The sequence below is a fragment of the Pleurodeles waltl genome, chromosome 1_1 (assembly GCF_031143425.1).
Source record: "Pleurodeles waltl isolate 20211129_DDA chromosome 1_1, aPleWal1.hap1.20221129, whole genome shotgun sequence".
NCBI lineage: Eukaryota > Metazoa > Chordata > Amphibia > Caudata > Salamandridae > Pleurodeles > Pleurodeles waltl.
The window spans coordinates 487,899,094-487,921,174 of NC_090436.1; the positions used below are offsets into that span (position 1 = coordinate 487,899,094).

The 22,081-nt window shown below is 43.1% G+C and overlaps 1 protein-coding gene across 1 annotated transcript in view; it reads right to left on the reverse strand.

Annotated features, from left to right (window-relative positions):
• The window catches only part of TMEM161B (transmembrane protein 161B), a 190,933-nt gene that overhangs the window by 86,309 nt on the left and 82,543 nt on the right, over nt 1-22,081 (reverse strand). The window contains exons 8-9 of the mRNA XM_069224915.1: nt 20,916-21,056; nt 12,426-12,539 (exon numbers count right to left, since the gene is read on the reverse strand). Coding sequence (XP_069081016.1) covers nt 12,426-12,539; nt 20,916-21,056 — 255 coding nt within the window. The remainder of the gene's footprint in view (nt 1-12,425; nt 12,540-20,915; nt 21,057-22,081) is intronic.

The window sequence follows — 22,081 nt, forward strand, 5'->3', positions numbered from 1 at the left end:
TCTGTTAAAAAACAGCTAAGATGAAAACCAACTGCTCAATGACACCTCCTGTCTGGCTAGCATGCCACACTAAACAGGGCTATTCAGAATCACTCTTATTAGTCGCACTCTCATTAGAACCCATTTAACCGAATGGTGTTCAACATGAATTGATCGAAAAAACATCACTGTCATTTTCCAAAAAATGTTGGACATTCTGTTTAAAGATAGGTACACATGTAGACAGCTGGAAATCCCAAGGCATGAAAGAATGGCCTGTGTGGGGATGAATTTCTCAAATTTCCTCTCCAGGCTACATACAATATATATGTTAAAGGCTCTTCTTTTGAGGCACACCAAATGTTCATATCTATTAGTTTTAAACGTGATAATGTCCTATGGAATAAAAAAAAGCCACCAGTTACTAGAACTATTCTTTGCTATCTGATGGGAGATGGGGGGCCTGGGACTCGTGAGTCCTGAAATGTCTGCTTGAGCAGTGCAGATTAGATCTGTGTTCAAATGGTCAGGCATTAACCTGATAAAACTTTGGGTGAAGTGTCTGCTATTGCTGCCTCCGAACAGCAGGCGAGCAATGGGTCTTTGCTCAAAGATTCAAACTGTTTTACTGGGCCACATGGAACTTCGTGACCCCTCTTGGGGGCGAAGAAGAGTGACGACACGCCCATTACCATTAAGGCGCGTTGTGTATAACTTCCATTTCTCAAATAGCATTACAAATAGGTGCTTCCATCAACGGAAGCATGAATACCCCCAACACTTCCATGTGAGCATGCATCTCGTATGACATGGTTTCCTCTTAAAACCAGACCTTCAGTTTCACTTAACACAAGTGCTTCACTAGGCTAACTCAGCTTTGGTAAAGTATGAGCCTTCTTCCAAACCAGCATAAGTAGGGAGGGTGGTGGATGTAGGGTATAATGTTCCTAGCCTCTCACTCACCACGCTCAGCTATGGTATACTCGAAGACTCAACAACTTGATATTTAGTTTTTTCATGTGGTTCCCTAGCCCAATATTAAATCATCACTGATAGGTTTCTGGGGAAGTGGGCTAGATTTGGAACTGAGCTCATTGGAGTCTGTGGCCAAAATAACATGGAATGCAATTGTAGCGATAAGGACACTAACCGGTCTATGACTTGTGTAGGTTGGATTGCAGTGCTTTTGTTGTGTATCTGTACAACTAAGAAGTACTTGATATGCGTGTCCAGTACATCTTAAAACTCTATAAAGATGTTAAAAAAAGATAACAGTAACCTAAATCAAGAAAACAAATTTTTTTAATGGAGGATGCATGGGTCTTACACGTCCCCGAAAAGTTGAAATGCAACATAAAGTAGTGGAGGGGATGTAGTTACACCAAACAGATCCATAAGAGAGGTGTCAGTCCAGTATTGTGTGAAGGCAACCCTCTCACCTACAGCTGTATTTATAGACTTTAGTTCTATGAAAAACTGAACGGAGGAATAGTACGGAGTAGAACAATTGGGAGTGGAAGCCTAAAGACAAACAATCAGACCACAGGTCTTTCTGTTGAGTCTACCTTCAGGTTCAAAGGAATAAGGACTTTGCTTCTCCCACAGAAGCAAGTTAGTAATTGATGTCCTTCTTTTGCTCAGAAGTTACACTGGTTACAAAGAATCTCATTCAAGATATAGATGTGTATTTTTCAGTCAATAGAAAGGCCATTCTTTGCCTGTAGGATCAGCCATAATACTATACAAGGTTCTACCAACGTCTCCTCAGCCAGACCTCCTGACATTTGGGTAAGCTTGATGGAGCAGAACTTGGTTTTACACACCTCTCTAATCAGTGACAAATGACTTTCTCATCAAACAAGCCTACCAACGTTTCTCCTAATGGCTGCTCAGCCTACAAGTTTGCATGTTTAGAAGACACTAAAATAAGTCAGCATACTTTCTCTGCAGGTAGTGCATTTCAGAGAATCTTCCCTAATTACACATTTTTAAATTACAGTTAGTCAATGTTATCTCTCTTCCTGCAGGACTTTGGCTACCACGTTGAAGATACTGCTGTAACTGGAGACAGAAAGTGTCTGGTTAGATCTGCCTGGCAATACAGGAAATAGTATAACTGCTTGCCATCGGTGATGGATCTGATAACTTCACATTATTGGGATAGTGAGGTCATGAAATAGACCAACCATGACTCTCCTGATGATCGACGAAGGCGGTATGGAAGTTGTACATTTACTGGCCCTCTTTGCTACCTCTAGTACTATAGATCATTACATCCCTGTTCAAAGTTTGACAAGCTGTGAAACTAGGACACTGGTCTTGTCCTGGATTATATCTTGCCTGGCTCAAACTGTACAACTTGACTGTTTTTTCTTCTTTCCCAACCCTTAATTATGTGTAAATTCCTTGAGGTAATATACTTTCCACCTTCTTGTTTAATCTTTAATTGTGATCGTTATCTTACCTGCTACTGGAGTTTACTTTTATCACATACTTCTATGAAGATGACACAACTAAATTACAAATGCTGAATCACTCCAGTGAATTTCCAGCTACTCCACTAGAAGCTATAAGGTTATAGATAGCTGAAAACATTGATAATAAATCGGAGCAAATCCAAGATAAAAACCATACACAGTTGGAAAAAAAAAAAAAAAAAAGAATAAAGCCTCTTGGCCAACATCCATGAGCAATCCCTCAACCCTCCCCTTTCTAAGCAGTAGCCAGTCTCTGTGGTAAGAAACCTTGGCACCATATCAGATTCTAAATTAACTTTTGTGTTTCAGATTTCTACAGTGTCTGAAATCTGCTTTTTTACAGATGAGAACTTTGTGCAGAATGTTACTATTGTCATCCTTTCCACACAAATGTATTGCGGCTGATGCTAATAATCAATCATGTCTTGAAGGTGGGCATCTCAGTCTATTTGTGCCTTCTTAAAAAGAAAGTCTTCATGAAATGCAGACAATTCAAAACTGTGGTCTGTACACTTTTCACCAGCATCCACAATGGAAGAGGGTTCAGTTCCTCCAATCTTTGTGTAACCTCCATAGAATCTAATGTGTTTTGTGCCCAAAATGAAACTTTTTGAGTGGCTTAGATTTCAGAGACCAAGGTGCTAGCCTCAATCTCTTAACACCTCAGTTGAGGGCTTAGCTAAATTTGCTCAAGTTCAAGTGAGATATAAAAAGAATACTCTTTAATCAGTAATCACCCACTGGAGGTCTGCTTATTTCTTTTGTAGCTTCTGTTATCTAAGCACTTTTCTGATGTGATTGGCCCTACAGTGCCAGGAGAACCTATAGAGGGACAGTGCAGGATACAACAAAACAACAAAATGAAAGTGGCATTATTATAGCATAGTTTAAGTACAAACCTGAGAGATAAGGTACATGATGATCCAGAGGATTGTGTTTCAGAGGTTCTTGTCAACAATTATGGTTTTGAAACAGACCTTTTAATGAATGAAAGGTTAAAGAGCTATATGAGGAATCATGTGTTTGAAGAAAACCTCCATTAGAGATGCTGTTGTAACAGTGAAAAAATTGATCTATGATTCATTCAAAAGGACAAAATGACCTTTAAGTGAGAGGCTGGAGTAGTGGTAAAACGGGCTGTACTCTTACCCCCAGAATACAGCGATCAAAACCCAACTCTCTTGGTGAGGCATTTCGGTCTTCCATTTGGGAACAGAGAAACCACCAGATTCCAAGCATGACTAAATTAGTATGAAGCCACTGGAACCTCGATCTTGTGATCTTAGGATTTAGACATTAACTGTTAGAACACTTTGGCTTTACATGGTGAAAAGATAAGGATCTTTGTTTATGTACCACAGATATGGTGCAAGGCTAATGGTTAGGCTTGGAAAACATACTGGCGCATGTGCTGTACTCAAGCCTATTGGTGCCTTGAAACCAAGCCAAGTGGGTGGTCAAGAGAGAGCCTAGGAACAGCCAGTAGTTTTTTGGTAGCATTTACTTCACTGTGAGAGCCTGTGTGTTAGAAAGACAAGGCACCCTGAAGGAACCCACATCTTAAACCAAAACAGACCAAACATACCCTTCGACTACTTTTCCTGGTCAAAAGGGTTAGTACAGGAAGAACAAAGTACCTGGACTGGGGTGGGGTGTAGGGTAGGGGGGGTAAATTATGAAAACTGAGTATATGCACAATGAGTTTCTAAGTGATAAGTCCCAGAGCTAACTAGACTAGAACTAGAATTGCAATTGGGGTAAAAAAGTACTGGTTCAAATGCTTTGACAAAGTAGTAAGCACTTACAGTATAAAAAATAATTGCTCAATGTCCATTTATGAGAAATGCAATCTTAACGATTAGCACTGAAGAGGCAGCCAAGAACCAGTTAAAGGATGCCAACAGTTAGCAAAAATGAAGTGGAATTTTTTTTTACAAAAATAGTCTGCAAAAGAGGAGGCACAAATTGCATCAAAGTCATGTCTAATCACTTTACGCGTAACAAAGACCAAAGTGCAGCAGATGCAAGCAAGTGCATGGAGACCCAGGCTAAGCCACAGATAATGAAGTGCATGTTTCTTGAGAGCTATCTAGAATCTTCTGAATACTATTTGTGCATCCAGCTCTAGGGCCAGGTTGCTCAATGAACAGGAGTCTGCACCTAAGAGCAAAACATTTTATTTCACTGCAACAGTACGCAATTTTTACTTCAACACAAAAGTGATATTTTCTAGTCCGTACTCTGAGTTCATCACAGAGCAGACACTACTCTGTTGGCTCAGCTGTGTGTCCATTGTCTCCCCTACAATGAGGTCAGACAACATTACAAACAAATAGGCTTGTAAGTCTAGCTTCAAATTTAAACTGATGCTCCAAATTCTAAACCCACACTTGTACAGAAGACAACGAGAAAAAAATACAAGCATGTGTTGACTATGTAGAGGTACCTCTATCTGTAGGTAGTCTATAGCAGAAAGATTGGAATTCTATGTTACGGACAGAAACTGGCTTTTAAACTATAAATAAGTGTGGATGGATTTTGATATGGGGATACCACTTAAAAATGAGTTTTGATAATCTAATGGTTGCCTCCCCACTTCTGAAGGATCTCTTACCCATACAATAGTGCAGGTGCTTTGCTCAGTTATACCATAGCTGTCAACCTTCACCAACAGCAATGGCTAGGTTTATGACTTCACTGGTGGATGAAAATGCACCATACATGGAGAGTAGGAAGGGAAGTACCCAGAAACAATTCGGTCTACCCAGCCTGTTTGATTGAACTGCTCCTAAAATCAATGGAGTGGTCCAAGTGTGATGATAACAACTGAGGGGGTCAAAGGAAAGTTTCAGGTATAACCATAATTAATTTATGGTTAAATTACCTGTTTGACATTCACAGTTATGTCTACCATAGAAGAAATCTCCCACTAATGCTTTCGACACCTCTCAATCAGCTCTGTCTAAAACAGCTCATGTGATTACAGAAAAAAGGGAATTTACCATACCCCAACTCTGAAGCGAAGGAATATGTTCACTCATGAACTGATCATCTCAGAAGGTATCCTGAAGCCAGTAGCGAGTAAATAATAAAAGTAATTCCCTTCTGCTTGAAAGTAAATGGACTCCTCCTAAAAGTGCTCCATCACAGTTATCACTTTCAAAGTAGACTTAATGAGAAAGATTGTTTAAATGAGAGTACTAGAAAGTGCCTCCTTTTCATGCTCTTTTTCTTTACCATAACATGATGGGAATAAAACATTCCTTCACTGTTGAACAAACATCACTTTCACAGTTTACTGTAATGGAAGTAGGAGTAAATATCAGTAACTCTCCTTTCACTGTGAAATTCCAGAATTCATATCTTTCGTATACTACCATACTAATCTTGATCTATTTCCAGGCCTCCGTGAAGAAGGACACTTTCACTTCAAGAGAACACTTTAGAATACATACAGTCAAATTATATGATCTTTACTAAATCAAAGATAATAAAGCATACCCACCATTGTCATGATTACACTTGACAGTTGAATACAAGTTACAAGCTTCAGATCCGGATGAGATTCTGAGGACATACTCTCACAGTTTATATGGTCTGTTCAGACATTTATCTACCCACATCTTGCTTCTTAATCGAAAAACAGCAAGGGAAAGTTACTTACCTGTAAATCCTAGTTCTCTTCCAGGGGTATCCTCATCAAAGTCATAAACACTGAATATTCCCGCCCTCGTGCGGGGATCACGGAGCATATATAAAATACACACATGTGTAAGTATGAAATATACAAGAAAAATATAGTATTTTTTTGTAGACAATTTTCATACCAGATTCATGTATACATGTGCATAACAGCAATGCAGACTATACTGATAAACAGGCTAAAGTCCTGATTATCCATGCACTGCTGTTTCCTTGATTTGAAAAGGCTTTCAGAGCTGAAAAATGAATGAATGCCACAGTTGGACAAAATACAGTGACTACGGACAGGTACCTGCTAAAACATTTTCATACCAAATGACAAAAGGCAGTAAGCAGCCCCACAACTGAGGCACTGACATGTCCAGAAAGAACAAGGTGAACAGAAGATGAATGAAAAGGGCTAGCAGTTCATCCACTTGTCAAGCTGAGGTGACAGCAATAAGTCAAAGTAAGAAGTTTCAGAGAGCAAACATGTATGGTCTCAAAGAGTGACCCCATTAAAAAAAACTGATGAACAAATACAGGTCCCATTAGGCACAATTACCAGATAATGGAGAAACATATCTGGCAGATCTTTTAAAAACCACATCACAGGTGATTTGAACAACAAAAGAAGACTCAATAAACAAAGGCAATTAAACAGACGGGTAACCCTACAGAGTGGTCAAGCATGAAGGTGGATGCAGGGGCGATTCAGGTGACACTATGTCCTCTCTACTGTGACTGGACTTCCCCCTGAGCTGAAGAGGATTGCAAACAGTGAGGCATCAGAACTCCGATTAACACTCACTGCCCAATCCGGTACAATTAGGATCACCCACACCCAGCCCTGCCTCACTTCTCTAAGAACCAGAGGAATTGGGTTCATGAGAAGGAACTTGCTACAGTGTGGATCAGCATCAAAAGCTGCAGGGCACAGAACAGCAGATACTGAGCATTTTATAGAGTGGTAAACAAGTACATCTGACATATGCCCTAGATGCAAAGATGGCCTGAACAATTTTCCAATTGAGATGCCACTTTTGATCCGCACGATAAAACCCACTCAGCTTGTCTGCCTCATGTTAGGAATGCTTGCCTTTTGACACAAAGAGTAAGACATCAGGACTAACAGCATAGTGGAAAAACGTCATTGCTTTAAGACAGAGGTGACAGATGCCCATGCGGCCCTCCTCTTTGGCAAACCATATATAGGTCATATTGACAGTGATAATCTGAACCACCTGTCTGCAAACAGACAGCAGGAATATCATGTGGGCAAATCAAATCACTGAAAGTCAAACAGATTGATGTGGCACCCTTGATCAGCAGAGACCAGAGTCACCAACTTCTATGCCATCCAGATGCCCGTTCGAAGCAAGGGAAGAAGCACTGGTGACACCCATGATGACTTTCAGTGGTGGATAGAAGGAATTTGCACAGTTCATAGTCCTACACTTGCCACCACTGCAAGTACTTCCAAAGAGATAAGTATCCAGTCCAAAATGTTCCCACAGAGTTGAATCCAGTAAAAGTGAGCGTGAACTGAAGCATTCGCACATGCCACTTCACATCAGGGACAAACAGAAAGCAGAATGCAAGGAGGTCCAGCAGCATCTGAGACAGAAAATGAATCTAGGCACTAAACGGCTACAATCATATTGTGAATGTCTGTCTCTTTGTGTGGGTTATGCCCTCACAATGATGGTGTACATAATAATCCCCTACACAAAATAGTGGCTCGAGGTAGAACTCAGTGTAGCAGACCAAAATCCCTAAGCAAAAGAACAGAGAGCGAGTGCTCTAGGGGTGGTCTGAGACCAGCTGTGTCAAACCCACCTTTAACACCTTATGATCGAGGTATGGAAATAAGTGTATCATTTACCTGTGGAAATGGGCCATAACCACTGAAATGAATCAAGAGACCGATAAAAGGTCAAAGGGAAGCACCACAGATACTTTCTGCAGGACTACAAAACCAGCATTTTAAAATATACATCAGACAAAGTCACAACATCCATTCCTTGAATTTCAAGGCAGAGCCCGAGCCATAGAAAGCATTTTGAACTTTTGTGGAGGGAGAGACCCAGCATTCAAAAGATAAAGAATGGGCTGAAGTCTCTTGTCTATGAGCAGCAAAATGTATTGTAGTGGAGATAACTTGTGTGGCCCTTCTTAGGCTCTAGAAATAATTCTATGACTAGCTTACTAAGGAAAGTCGACACCTCCTTAGAAAGAAACCAGGAATAGTTGGCTAATGTGGCAAAACACGCCTGGTGGTGGGGAGGGAAGAGGAGTTTCAGAAATCTGGAGGACCCAAAGGTCTGAGGACACAGCCTGTAGCTTGCTGTAAAATGACAAATGCATTTCCACACTGCACACTTCATGGGATAGTAACAAAACATGGGTTTTGTGGAAGGGGCGAAGGAGGATGGGGATGACTACTGCTGTCAGTGCTGGTCTCTGGCATCAGTCAGGCTGCTGAAGCCACAAATACTGCTACAGTGGGTTTACTGGCTGAGAGGGCAGCCTCTGGCAAAAGGATTGGCTCCTTTAAAAGCTCCAGTAGCCAGGTATTGCTGATAAAACAGGTGCCCAGGGAAGGCAGGCCCCATGAGCATGCCTTAGCACAGCTCTGTTGAAAGGGTCCCAGTGCCAAGTCAATCTTCAAGCACCCCTGAATGGCATGTCTACAAGATATGCCAGGACATCACCAGAAAAGCTTGTCAAATGCAGGCAAGCCAAGCATATAGTATGGCCATGTTGGAATCTATCATGGTGTGCTAGCAGACCTAAAATCACCATGCACCCTGACATGAGTTGCTTTCTAGGTTGTGTGCACCCTCCGATGCAGAGCCCATTGTTATCACCAGTATGCAGATCTCTAGACTTAGACCTTTATAGATGGAGAAAAAAAAAGTAGAGTTCACAGAATGGGGAGGTGGGAGGGCTGATGAGGAACCTGCAGTTAGACAGAATATCTACCAGACAGACTGTTAGTGAGGGTAAATAACTTCAGATGGATACTTCTAACCACAGATTCTGCACCTTGTGAACATATACTACAGCAATAGCTCCTAAGCTGCTAGGTCTGTGAACTGGATCAGACCAAAATCTGCTTCAGAAACAAGCAGCCAAAATGCCCCTCTCAACGGACTTCAATGTCTGGCAGGAGTGCTTTGTGATCGTGTCTGCAGAAGTTCACAGAGCTGTCTAAAGATGTCCAGGACAGGCACCCTGCATACTAATGCAGTGTAGCAGCTTTAGCCCTGGAGAAATGAGTCACAAGCCTTCTGGGGGCTGCTTTTTTGCCAGTGCATATCATTTTTTTTGTATGCAGAGAGATGAAAGAGCTGTCAAGTATCCCTTTGGAGTGCCCAAAGCCAGTCCTTGCTGGGCTAGGGACAAAACAATAGAACTTCTGATAACTTTGCCTGTAAATGGTGGATTTGTTGGGCACTGCTCCAATCCACAAATTTGTCTCAACTTAGAGGGGCCTGCCCCACTGACTCCACTGCGGTCCAGCAGCCACCACTGGAGATCTTTTGTGGTCTCCTCTGAAATATTGATACAGTCTGACAGATTTCCGTGATATTGTGCCCACTAGGATTTGAAGTCCCAACTGCCTCGGAATCATCTGCACTGAGATCCAGGACAGACCCTGAAACATTGGGATCATAACCTGAATGTCCTGAACTCTTCGTTCCAGGGAAAGGCTTGAAACTGTACTGTGTCCGGAATAGTTCAGATGAAAGGGAGAATCTGTGAAAGAGGCAGATGTGACTTTTGCAAGCTGACAGTGATCCCCAATTATGTGAGATTAGCCGTCATCTGGTGGTGGTGGTTAACTGCCGTGGGCGAGCCTACCTTCAGCAGCCAGTCATCAAGGCAGGGGGAAGACTGGTATCCCTAATCTCTGAAGGTGGCCGAGACCACACCAATCACTTTATTGAACACCCGAGGGGCAGTGCTGAAGCCAGAGGGGAGCCCACAAACTGAAAATGCTCCTGCTCCACCGTGAATCATGGGTAGCACCTGTGGGCAGCGGAATAGGAATGTGAAAAAAGCACCCCACAGGTTCAACGTCACCATCCCATCTTCAGTGTCAAGGAAAGACAAGACCATTAAATTGCTGCAGGAAGGTATTGAGAGGGTGACAATCTAAGTGAGGACAAATGGATCTTTCCTTCTTCAGCACAGGAAAGTACCAGGAATAACACCAGGTCCTCTTTATGGCCCCTTGGCCAGAAGAGCTTGGAGATCCTGCTGTGAGACAGACTGTTCCCCATTAGCTGCTCTGGAGGCGGTAGAAAGTGCGGTGAGGTAAAAAGGAATGGAAAGGCTTATCCCTAGTGATCATTTGGAACCTCTTCATCATAATTATTGTTATCTGAATCCATGCCAACAAAGATTGTATAAAGTCCTGGCCCTACCATGTGGTAACAGCAAGGTATCAGGGTCAGAGGGATCGCCAAGAGAGGACTTTTGTGAAGGTTGCAGCGGATTCATGTCAGAATCTTACAGCACCATATGCTGTACACCCTTATCCAGCGTCAGAGTGAACATGACTGGTGAGGGGTTGGTGGTGGAGTCTGTGCTAAACCACAGACGGGACTGAGGACTGGCCTACTGACAGAAGTTTGACTGGAGGCCATGCGGATATTTGTTGCCCGAAGGTGCATCAGAGAGCGCAGTTAAAGAGCCAAAAATACACAGCATAGCTTCCCTGGGTGCGTCAAGGCTAGACTTATAATGGACTCCGATGGAGATGGGAGCGAGACCTGGAGGTGCGTTGATGCCTCTGCGGCACCTCTGGAGTTCGATAGTGGCGGGAGGGGCCATTTCCGGCTTGATTTTTTCTCTCTTTTCCTCAACTTACCCTAAGATTGTGACCGCAATGATGATCTACCACTGTGTTTGATGAAGGAGAGTTGGCTTCCTAGTATGACTCTCAGGTTCATCTGGGTGCAGTTGCTACAGACCTGGAAGTGTGGTCTGACCCCAGGCACCAAAAACAGAATTTGTGAGAGTCCATCACAGACATCTGTTAGCAACAGTACATGCATGGTTTAAAATCAGTGGTTTTTAGGGGTGGCATTTCCCTTGCACACTGGAGAAACTGTCTTTAAAAATGATGGTCAAAGGCCAGAGAGAAGCCCTGGATCTACGTCGGAAGGCGCAGACAGAAAGGAACTAAAATCAGCATGCTTGTCACCTTCAGGGCGGAACAACATTGGCAACAAGCAGCACAATGTCACCTTGCAGCGTGCAGGAAAACTGCTCTAAAGGTTTCCAGATCCAGTCTGATATCTGGTGACTATTCACTGGGCGAGGAAATCTGCAAATAAAAGTATCCATCAGAAAGTGAGAAGTCGTAAAAGAAAAATAGAAGAGCAGTCTAAAAGAGACTGCAGAAAAACGTCAGGCCTAAGCAGTGTACAGTGTGATGGCAGATGAAAAGGTTTACACAGATTATTTTGCCCTATGAGTAGTAAGCGCAAATCAGCCAAATGCATTAAAATGTGGTCTCTACATGAGGGGGGGGGGGGTGAGGTCCCACAATAAGACTGATAGCTAAATATTAAATATCTTTCTTTCATGAATAAAAATAACCACAACCTAAGTAATTACAATACTCCAGATAGGAAGCTAGCACTGCCTAGTCTACAGTTTTAATCACTGGGTAGGATGGATGGGGAAATCTTGTGGAGGGTGTGAACCTTACACAGGATCTTTGGGCACAGGGAGCATCTGAGTACCAAGGGGAAGCTGTAACAGTAGCTGTTTTCCAGAAAAACTAGTTGAATTGTCTGTGAATTCTAAAAATGTCAGAAACGTGCTCCAAATGCCAGAGTAATACTATGAGAGCACATTTCTCATTTTCATTATAAATTGGGTCCTGAATGCTCCTGGGCCAATTCCTGTCTTCCCTGAGCCAAATCGGCCTCCTCTACCAAAGTTTATGCACTTCAAAATGCTGTATTAAAAAAATAGACATCAGACGAAGCTGTGTGGCTAGGATATCTATTCAATATGCCAAAGCACTCTGACCTAGAAGAGACATTATGTTTCTGGTTTCACATCATAACATACAATGTAGCACATAATATTAACATCAAGTAATGATTCATTCCATCACCTAGAAGAACTCAATTAGACATGAGCTGTAGTAAAGCACATCCTTACCATAGTTCCTAAAGCAAAACTATACATTAACATGTCATGCTAAGACTCCAACATGAATGTAGTCACACTTTATACAGTTTACCACTATGAACAAAAACTTACAGGGGCACACTTTCTTTCCCCATGGTAGGATTCATAATGTAGTCCTTGGTGATTGGTTTAACCCACAGAAGAACCATAAGTAAAGGTGCTAAAAAATTTAAGTGAAGAAGTATCCTGAAAGTTAAAAAGAAAAAAGAAAAAAAACAATATGTAACAACATTGGTGAGAACAATTCATGGATGGTAGCTAGACTTTCAATAAACAGGATATCATGGAAAGGATGGTGAAATTAAAACCTATGGTCTCAAGATAACTGGTAACAATCATGAGCTACCATATCTATCCATTTCTGAAGAAGACTTTACTGTTGGCCTTTTCCTGGAGCAATCAAATAAGAGATGTATGTAAAGTGAAACAGGTGCTACAAATTCAACAACCTCTGCGGATCTTCTTTGTAAGCCACAAAATAACTTAGGGCCATATGTACGAACACATTTTCCCATAGACACAGAATGGGTAAAACCCTTTGCTACATCTAGCCCTTAGTCTTTTAGAACTGTCTGTAACAATAGTGAAAATAATATGCACTTCATCATCAAACCAATTGCTTTACATTGTATGCAAGTTACTTACCTTCGGTAATGCCTTATATGGTAGAGACCATCTAGCCGTAGACTCCATTGCTGAGAATTATCCCCAGGCATCAGACTGGAACTGGAAATTTTTCATGAGCAGTACCCGTGTGCGCCTGTACGCAGCATTGCTTGACCCACCGGAAGGGAGTTGCGTGGTGCTTATATAGGAGACATCGCAGTGCTCGGACTGCAGTTTTTGGTGACTTTCCACACTAGAAGCGCAAAGCCACATAGAGCCATGATCACTGGTGTATGAAACTAGAACTCTGTAAAGGGAACAGCTCAGTACTTAAAAATCAGATCGCAGAGCTGGGATGATGGGTGGGTCGGTAAGGAATCTGTGACTAAACGAGTCTCTAGCTGACAAGGCATTATCGAAGTTAAGTAACTTGTTCATCTGATAAGACTTCTAGCTGAAAATTCCTTACTTTAGAATAGATACCCAAGCAATACCTCCCCGAAGGAAAGTCTGCAAACTTTGCTCATTATACTAGGAAGTCCCGCAGGACCGAACAGGTAAAGTGTCCATCCTGCTGGAACTGTCTGTCCAGTCAGCATTGCTTGGTGAACGTGTGCGGCGAAGCCACGTTGCAGCTTCACAGTGTCCTGGACTGGAACTCTGGGTGCTAATGCAGTAGTCAATGTCTTTGTTCTGGTGGAATGAGCACGCATGCACACCCTCCAAGGGTTAGTTCTTGGCCAATGTGCAGCAGATCTTAATGCAGAGAGATGGCTAGTTTCTGCACAGCCTCTCTCTTCATGGCTCCAACATATCACATGAAGAGTTAATCATCCACCCGGAATGGCTGTGTGCGGTCAAGGATCTTTTTGGGTCCAGCCAATGGAGTCTCTCCTCTTCCTTAGTGGGATGGGGAACAGCATAAAAGGTAGGCAATGTGATGGACTGGTCTACATGGAACTGGGTGACTACCTTCAGCAAGAAGGAAGCTCGGGTCCGAAGGACCAGTTTATCTCGGTAGAAGGAGATACACAGTGACTGAGATGACTTCGCCGGCAGTTCACTAACCTACTGAGCCGATGTAATTGCCACTAGAAAGGAGTCTTGATGGTAAGGTGCCTGAGAGGGCGATTCTGAAGTGGCTGAAAGTTAGGGCAGATAAGGAAAGTAAGAACCTAATTAAGGTACCATTGAGAGAACATGTGCTGTAGACCATAAAGGAACCAATTTACAATAGGAGACTTGAAAAGGGTGGGCTGATCTGATCTATCAGGAAAGCAGAGATAGCAGATAAATAACCCTTCAACATGCCCAATGCAGAGCCCTGCTGCGCCTCGGTGAGGATCAACAAAAGAACTTGAGAAAAGGATGCAGGTCTGTACACTATGCCACAAACTTGCTACAATGGCTGGTGTTTACAGTCCTGGTGGAGGGACGACCAGCTACCAAGGTATCATTGCAGACTTCAGGGGGAAGGCCAAAGCTGTAAACCTTCATAGTCACACATGAAGGTTTGGGTGGAGAACCCTCCCATGCTGCTGCGACAGGAGATCCTCCAGAAGGGGTAGCTTGATGGGAGGACCGATGGACATGCTCAACAGCTCAGGATACCAGGCTCTCCAAGTCCAGTCCAGAGCCACAAGGATGACTTGGGTCCCGGTCCTCCCTGATCTTCTAGAGAACTCTGGGTGCTAGAGGGATTGGCAGAAAGGCGAACAGGAGGCCGGAACCCCACTTAAGATGAAATCTTTTCAGAATGAGAGCCACCAAAGTCCAGCGCACAGATCTGATGACATTGCACATTTGATGGTGACAAACAGATCGGTTGGAGAGGTCAGTCATGATTGGATAGGCATCTGTAATGATATCTGTGTTTCAACAAGACTAAACTCGAGCGGGAGAGGACGCTCTGCCTGCCTTCACTCCCTTGAGGGTAAATCTCTCTTTCTCCACGGTTGACTGGGCTCACGACCTGTTGATGGCAAAGAGATGAAGCAAGCAAGCCCCCTGGTAATGTATTCTTTTTTATTATTATTTCTAGCTTTGCATTACGCATGAATATATAATCACTGTATACGAAGATGTACAATCCATGATTAAAGTGGCGTATTTTCATTGCTTGTTTATAATTCCATTGCTGTGATTAATTTTGGAAGTGTATTGGTGTTGCTGCATTTTACCTATATGTCTCCTCTATTCACACCTGAAACAGTGCTTTAATGCATTTATTACTCAGACTAAGAGCTCTGCATTGTTGGAATTCCTTTTATTTGTGTTTCCTCTCAGTTTAAAGTAGAGCAGTACACTTATTTCACTGCAGTGATTTTCTTCAAATGTGCACTTGTGTTGTACATCATTGCAAAGTGCCTTAATAAATGTGTTCCTCGGACTGAGAGGGTTGCATAGCAGAAATTCCTTTCAGTTTTTGTGTATCTACTCTGTCTGTAGTAAAGCAAAAACAGCATCAATGGCAGAGTTTGTCTGCTTTGGCGTTCAGAGAGCCTGCCAGGTGCTGAACCACCAGGGAAATGTCCCAATGTTCCAGCCATGTCCAGAGATATAGGGACACTGGATAGAAGGTCCACTTTCCTATTCTTCCATGTTTGTTGTGGTACCACACAGTGGAGGTGTTATCCATGAACACCTGCACTAGCCTTACCTTGATGGAGAGTAGAAATACTTTCAATGTGAACCAGATTGCTCAGAGCGCCAACATGTTGTTGTGGAGTCCAGATTCTGCTAAAGACTAGAGTCATCTGATATTCATTTCTTCCACAAGGGAGAGGGGTCTGCTGCTGACCCAATTGTGGTTTGTCAGCCACCACTGGTGATCTTTTGCAATGCCCTGCAAGATCTGAACCATATCAGAGAGATTCCCTGATGCTGCACCCACTGGAACTTCTGGTTTCACTGCAGAAACTGTATATGACTGAAGGCATGCATTACAAGCAGGAGGCCGTGAGGCCCAGCAGTCTCAGTCAGTCTAACCAAAACCCATGCTAGAGGCTGAAACATCGGTATCATAGCCTGAATACTCTGGCCTCAATGCTTGGAAGGATAAGCCCAAAATTACACTGATTCTAATACAGTCCAGATGAAAGGAAGCAACTGAGAAGAGATTAGATGCGACTTTGGCACATTGATAGTGAACCCCAGTGAATGCAGGAGGTCCTTTGTAGACAAGAGGTGTAAGATGACTGCCTGGGCACACCTATCTTCTATAGCCAGCCATCGAGATGGGGAAGACTGGCACCCCTGATCTCCGCAGATGAGCTGCAACCACCGCCATCACCTTGGTGAACACCTGGTGGGCGCTGGTAAGGCCAAAGACCAAAGGGGAGCACGGTAAACTGACAATGCTTGTGGCCTACTGTGAACCGCAAGTCATGTCTATGGGAAGGCTATCATCCAGTCTCCCGGGTTCAGGACAGAATGAACTTGGGTGAGCGTGAGCATTTCAAATTTCTCCTATTTCAGGAAGAAAGTGAGAAGGCGCGGGTCGAGGACCGGACTAGGGCCTCTGTACTTCTTGGGCAAGAGAAAGTAGTGGAAATGACAACCAGGACCAACTTCTTGTGTCGGCACCCTATCTATGGCTCCCTTAGACTAGTAAGCCACCACTTCCTGGGGGAGTAAGGAGATGCAGTCCTCCGTAAGTCTGTCGCAAGTTAATGGCATGAGTGGATAGGTAGTCACAAAGGGGAGGGAGTAGCCCCTTTGGACAATCTAGAGAACCCAGTCATTGGATGTTATTGACCTCCATTGGTGCAGGTGATGGCGTATCCTGCCTCCCACTGGATGCCCATGATAGTCGTAGGGAAAACTATAGAGGCCTGGAGGCTGTGGCTGCTAGGGGGTTGTGTGCTGTTCTTATCTCTGGCTACCTGACCCACAAGGTCTCTGGGAACGGCATCCTCGGCCACACAGGAGCTGGGAGGTCTGTGGGCTATGGTGGCTGGGCAGATAGGGATGCTACTTGAAGCCCCTCTGTGGCCACGAATGGAGTGAAAGGTGGCCTGGAGATGGTGAGGGGCCATGAAAGGCTCAAGGACCTGGCCGTAGTTCTGTGGACCTTTAAGTGCTCCAGCACAGAGTCCACCTTGTCTCCGAAGAGATGGAAGCCATTCAAGGGAAAGTCTATGAGCAAGGCCAGAACATTCCACAACAAATGAGTGGTTCTCAACCAGGTGTGGCGCCTAAGGGCCACTGATGAGCAAACTGAGCTGCCCAGTAAGTCAGTAGTATCCAGTCCACAGTGTATGGCAAACGTAGCTGCATATCTCCCATTAGCAATAGCTTGGGAGAGTATGGCTTGTGCCTCCTCCGAGAGCATAGGCAGCACCTGCCAACAGAGTCCCAGAGTGAGTGGGAGTCTAGGCTCAAAAAGCACAAGGTGTTCACCCACCGCAGTGCCAGGTGGGTGAACATATAGTGCTTTTTGGTCCTAGAAATCATCTTCTTTCTCAAGATATCCAGCCTCTTGGATTCCCTGTCCGGAGACCACCACCATCAGTTTTGTAAACTCCTGAGGGAACTGTTGAGGCCAAAGTGGTGTACGGCAACCTAGAAATGCTCCTGGACAACACTGAACTGCAGGTAAAACCTTTGGGACTGCAGTACAGGTATATGAAAACACACATACTGAAGAACTAAGGACACCATCCAGTCTCCTAGGTCCAGAGAGGTCATGATCTGAGTGAAAGTGAGCATCCTGAATTTGTCCTCCTACAGGAAGGCATTCAGAAGTCAAAAGATCCAATATAGGTTGAAGGCTTCTGTCCTTTTTCAGCACCAAGTCCAGAACTCTCTCTGTAGTACCTCAGGAGAGCAACACTGGCACCTCCTCCAGCAGAATGGAGAAGTGCTCCTCTGGTACCCAAAAGGATGTAGGGGGACGATAGATGTAGCAGAGCAAACAGAAAAGGTAAGGCATAGCCATGCTGAACAATCTGTATGACCCATCTGTCAGAGGTGATGGATCACGATCACTGGAGGATATACTGGCTTCAGCCTCCCATGAGATGGGCATGTGCTGGTAAGGCAAACTAAAGCAGCTTAGAGGTGGTTGCCGCAGTAGAGGGGGACTTCGAGGACTGATGCCCCTGCTAGCCTGCTGGATGCTTGCCAGCCCCTCAATCCCCAGTGTTCATGAACTGAGGTAAGTGCTGCAACAATTGTGGAGACTGAGGCTGTGTGTATGGTAGTGTCCTGGAGTAGCCCCTGAATTACCTAAACTAATGCAGGGATTGCTTGGCAGAAGTCAAGAGTTCTAAGTAGCATGCCATGCCTCGCTCCCAGGTAGGGCAGTATCAGCTTTTTCACCAAACAGTCCTGAAGCCGCCAAAGGGTATTATAATAAGTGAGGCTTGCGCATCTCAAGAAAACCTTGTGGAATGCATCCACACCTTGAGGTGGAACACAATGCTGGTGCCAAATGCTTTCTCCCAGCAGTCAATAGTATCTAGGCCAGCAAGAATCACATACTTGACGATCATAATTTGTTTGAGCCAGAGAGGCTGTATGTTCGTCCAGGACCTTCAGCATGAGCTTGCTGGCCATATCCCAGATGGCATACGTAGATCGGCTCAGCAAACAGGCTGCACTGACCGATCTCAGCATCGTGCTGCTCGAAGAGAACATCTGTGTTTTACAAATGCCTCAATCCTTTTTGATTCCCTATTCAGAGAAGTCATGGGGAAAGAGTTCGGGTTAACTTCACTGTTTGAAGCCTGCCTAACAAGGAAGTTTAATAAGAAAATAAGGGTCGCCAGGTGCCAGTCTGATTATCAGTTAGGGCCTTGACAGCAAGCAAGGGCTCAGATGTAGCAGGCCCAAGCTGTAGAATTTCCATAAGGAGATTAGTCTTGGTTTCATTAGAAGGCAACTGCACCTCCAGGACCTCAAGCTGTTTGTTAGACCATAACTGCAAAGGACACACTATCTTCAGTCGGTAGTCCGGGTGGCAAGTCCAGATCATCAGGGAAGGTTTGAGACAACTGGCACTTTGTAAATCCATATAAAAACAGTAATCATGATGGAGGGGAAGATCATTATCCTCTACCCCACCATCATTATCTCTCTCTGGCAGTGTCCCTTTCTCAGAGTCAGAGACAAAAAGATAATGGGGACTCTTGGCGTAATACCCCCAGTGGAAACAGTGGTGTAGAAGTGGGCTGTTGAAAGATTAGTTGCACTTCAGTGATTTAATAGCACATCATCAATTGGGATCGGGATGAAGTCAATTCGGAGTCAGGCATTGGAAGCCAGATAGGACCCTCTACCAGCACCGGCATATATGTGTAGCAATTTGGCGCAGGTCCAGGCGCTGGAGAAGGTGGCTGTACTGGACCCATAACAGATTCCAAGGAGTCACTGAGCACTGGGGTAGCCTGGCAGATGGTAGCACTATTATGGGACCCTGCAGACCCTTGGTGACCAAAAGTGAGCTGGTAAGGCACACTGGCCTCTTTGAAGGCCTTGATTTGCTATGTCATCACCATTGGCCCAGGAAACTGATAATCTGCCCTGCACTCGGGCCTCCAAGACAGGCTCGAGAGCACTGTGACACCCTGCGTCTTCTCTTTAGTCAGGGAGTGGGGGATGGTGTTGGGTCATGCTTTACTTTTTATGTTTGCATTAGGACTTTGATTTGCACTTGCAGGAAGACTTCTTACACGAGGTAGATCTCTCTTGAGAATGGCTCCGGAAGCGAGACTTCACTTGCAACTGGGAGCAGAACTTATGCAAGGGTCTCGTCCTCTTATGATTAGTTACATACAGCTTCGTCCCCCGGTGCAAACATACCATATATCCTATCTTTGTTTATTAATTTTCTCCTCTAAGTGTGTGAAAATCTTTCAGCATTTCTCTGTAGTAGAGTTGATTTGTGATTACTGAGATTACTAGAGACCGCTATAAATCTAGGAACACTGTAGATCTTAGAGGAGTAATCCTAATAGGCAACATGTGCCCATTCAAATTTTACTGAAAATGAAAATTTACATCAGAATATCATCTGACATATTTTGTTCTAAATATTGTTTACAAAGAACACTGTCCTATTGGAATAAATAATGGAAAATATACAATCAGTGGCACAATATCAATATAAACAATATATTCTTATCATTCGTATCAGCCGATATTTCTACAAATAGTATTTTAAAAAAGAAAGAAAAGAAAACAAGTAGATGTGTTTATGGGTACATGGATATCGAAAATCCATACATTTCATCAGTGTGTAGAAAAAGGGGTCACAGTTGCGGCAAAAGTAAAATACCACAACTGTGACCGCTGAGGATACTTGGGGGATTTTCCATATCCACGTGTCCATAAGCACAGGCACTTTTTTTTTTCTTTTGAAAGACTAATGGATGTAAACGTATTGGCTGATACAAACGTTGTATCCTAAACACTGTTTATATAAATATTGTTCCACTGATGGTAGATTTTACATTATTATTCCAATAGGAACATATTGTTTTAAAACAATATTTAGGACAACATATTTATGTCAGACTATATTTTGTTTGGTACAATACCTTTCAAGAAGTTTTACACATGTTTGCATATTGGGAATGGCCATTTAAAATAAGTTAAGTGTCCTGCAGCTTTTTTGCCCAAACTCCTTCACACGGCAGTACAATTCAGTACCCAAGATGCTTACACATGAATTCATTTCCTGCTCAAACAGTATTCAAATAAGCCTTTGACAATTCTCACTCAACAGTGGAAAAGGTTCTTTAAAGTGACCTAGCATGTTACATGCAGCAGTATATAAATACACAACAAAATATTTCCTATATAGTATTAATACGGTTTACTAAAAGAAAACTAAGCAGACTAACATGTCACACTGACGACCTGCTCATAACATCTCTTATTAAACGTATGTAACAAAAAACATGTCCAAGACTTTTAATAGCTTTTTCCATTTAGTTATAAAAATATCCTTACTGTGTGGATTTTTCTGTTGCTGAATTCAGAGCGTCCAGATGCATTTGAGCAAGTCTGAGGCCAGGAAACGTCAAAAAAGCACCAATAAAAGAGCACAGCACAGCCAAAAGCAACTTGAAAGAAAGTTTAGAGACAGGCCCCCTAAGAACAAAGACAAATATTCAGTAATCTACAGCTTGACATGTTTAATTGAAAATGGACTAGATAATCAGTGAGTAGCCGCTATTTTCTCAGGCTTCATGTAAAGCAGGACTGATAATATAAATGATTTACTTCATTCTCTTTCATCAAACGTTATGACTGTGAGATACTCACACAGCTATCTGTGCTTGTGAGTGCAAGCCCAGTGCCCATGTAGTAGCATTTACAAGGGCAAAGTTCCTGTTCCTAAAACATTGAATAACAAATGGAGGTACTTTGACTTTGTAAATGAAATTTTCCAACCTTGAAAATTGCAGCACTATGCGAGTAGCTTTACTTCTTAGAGGTAGGTTCACAGGAATTCCATAGTAGGTCAACCTGCAATGTTTGTGGGAAACCTTTTATAGATAGTTTTTCAACCTGAAAAAACTTTAGATTTACTCCAAATAAAGATTAAATCCATTTTCAGGGTGGAAAGAAGATATTCACCCCAAAATCTGATGGAAATACAGCTAAAAGGGGTTACCCACTAGAAGGATATTCCCTTCTGGGGAAAAAAAATAATAATAATAATAAATAAAAAAAATCAAAGAACAAATTGACTTTTAAATTTTAACTGTGTGTGTGTAAATGTTCATGAATGTGAGCACGAGTAAATCCAAGAATTTGCAACAGCCACAGAATTCCAAGGGTGCGCCTGGAATCCTGTGTCAATTCCCAGTCGCAGGTATTTGTAATATATAGATGGTAAACCTCCATCAATAAAATTCTAACTTTTCCACCTTGTTGAATCAGGTCTGTCATAAAATAAACATTATTATATGGAGGGTATTACTGAGGTGGCCAAAAAGAACAAGTTACTTACCTTCATGCATGCTTTTTCTAGTATTCTAGTAGATACTGTAACTGCAGACTCCTTACCTTTTGAACTTTTCCAGGCAGCAGACTGCAACCAGAAACTTTGACAACAATTTCCTTGTGCATCTGTGGGTGGTGTTATGCGGTTCTACTTTGGATCCATTACA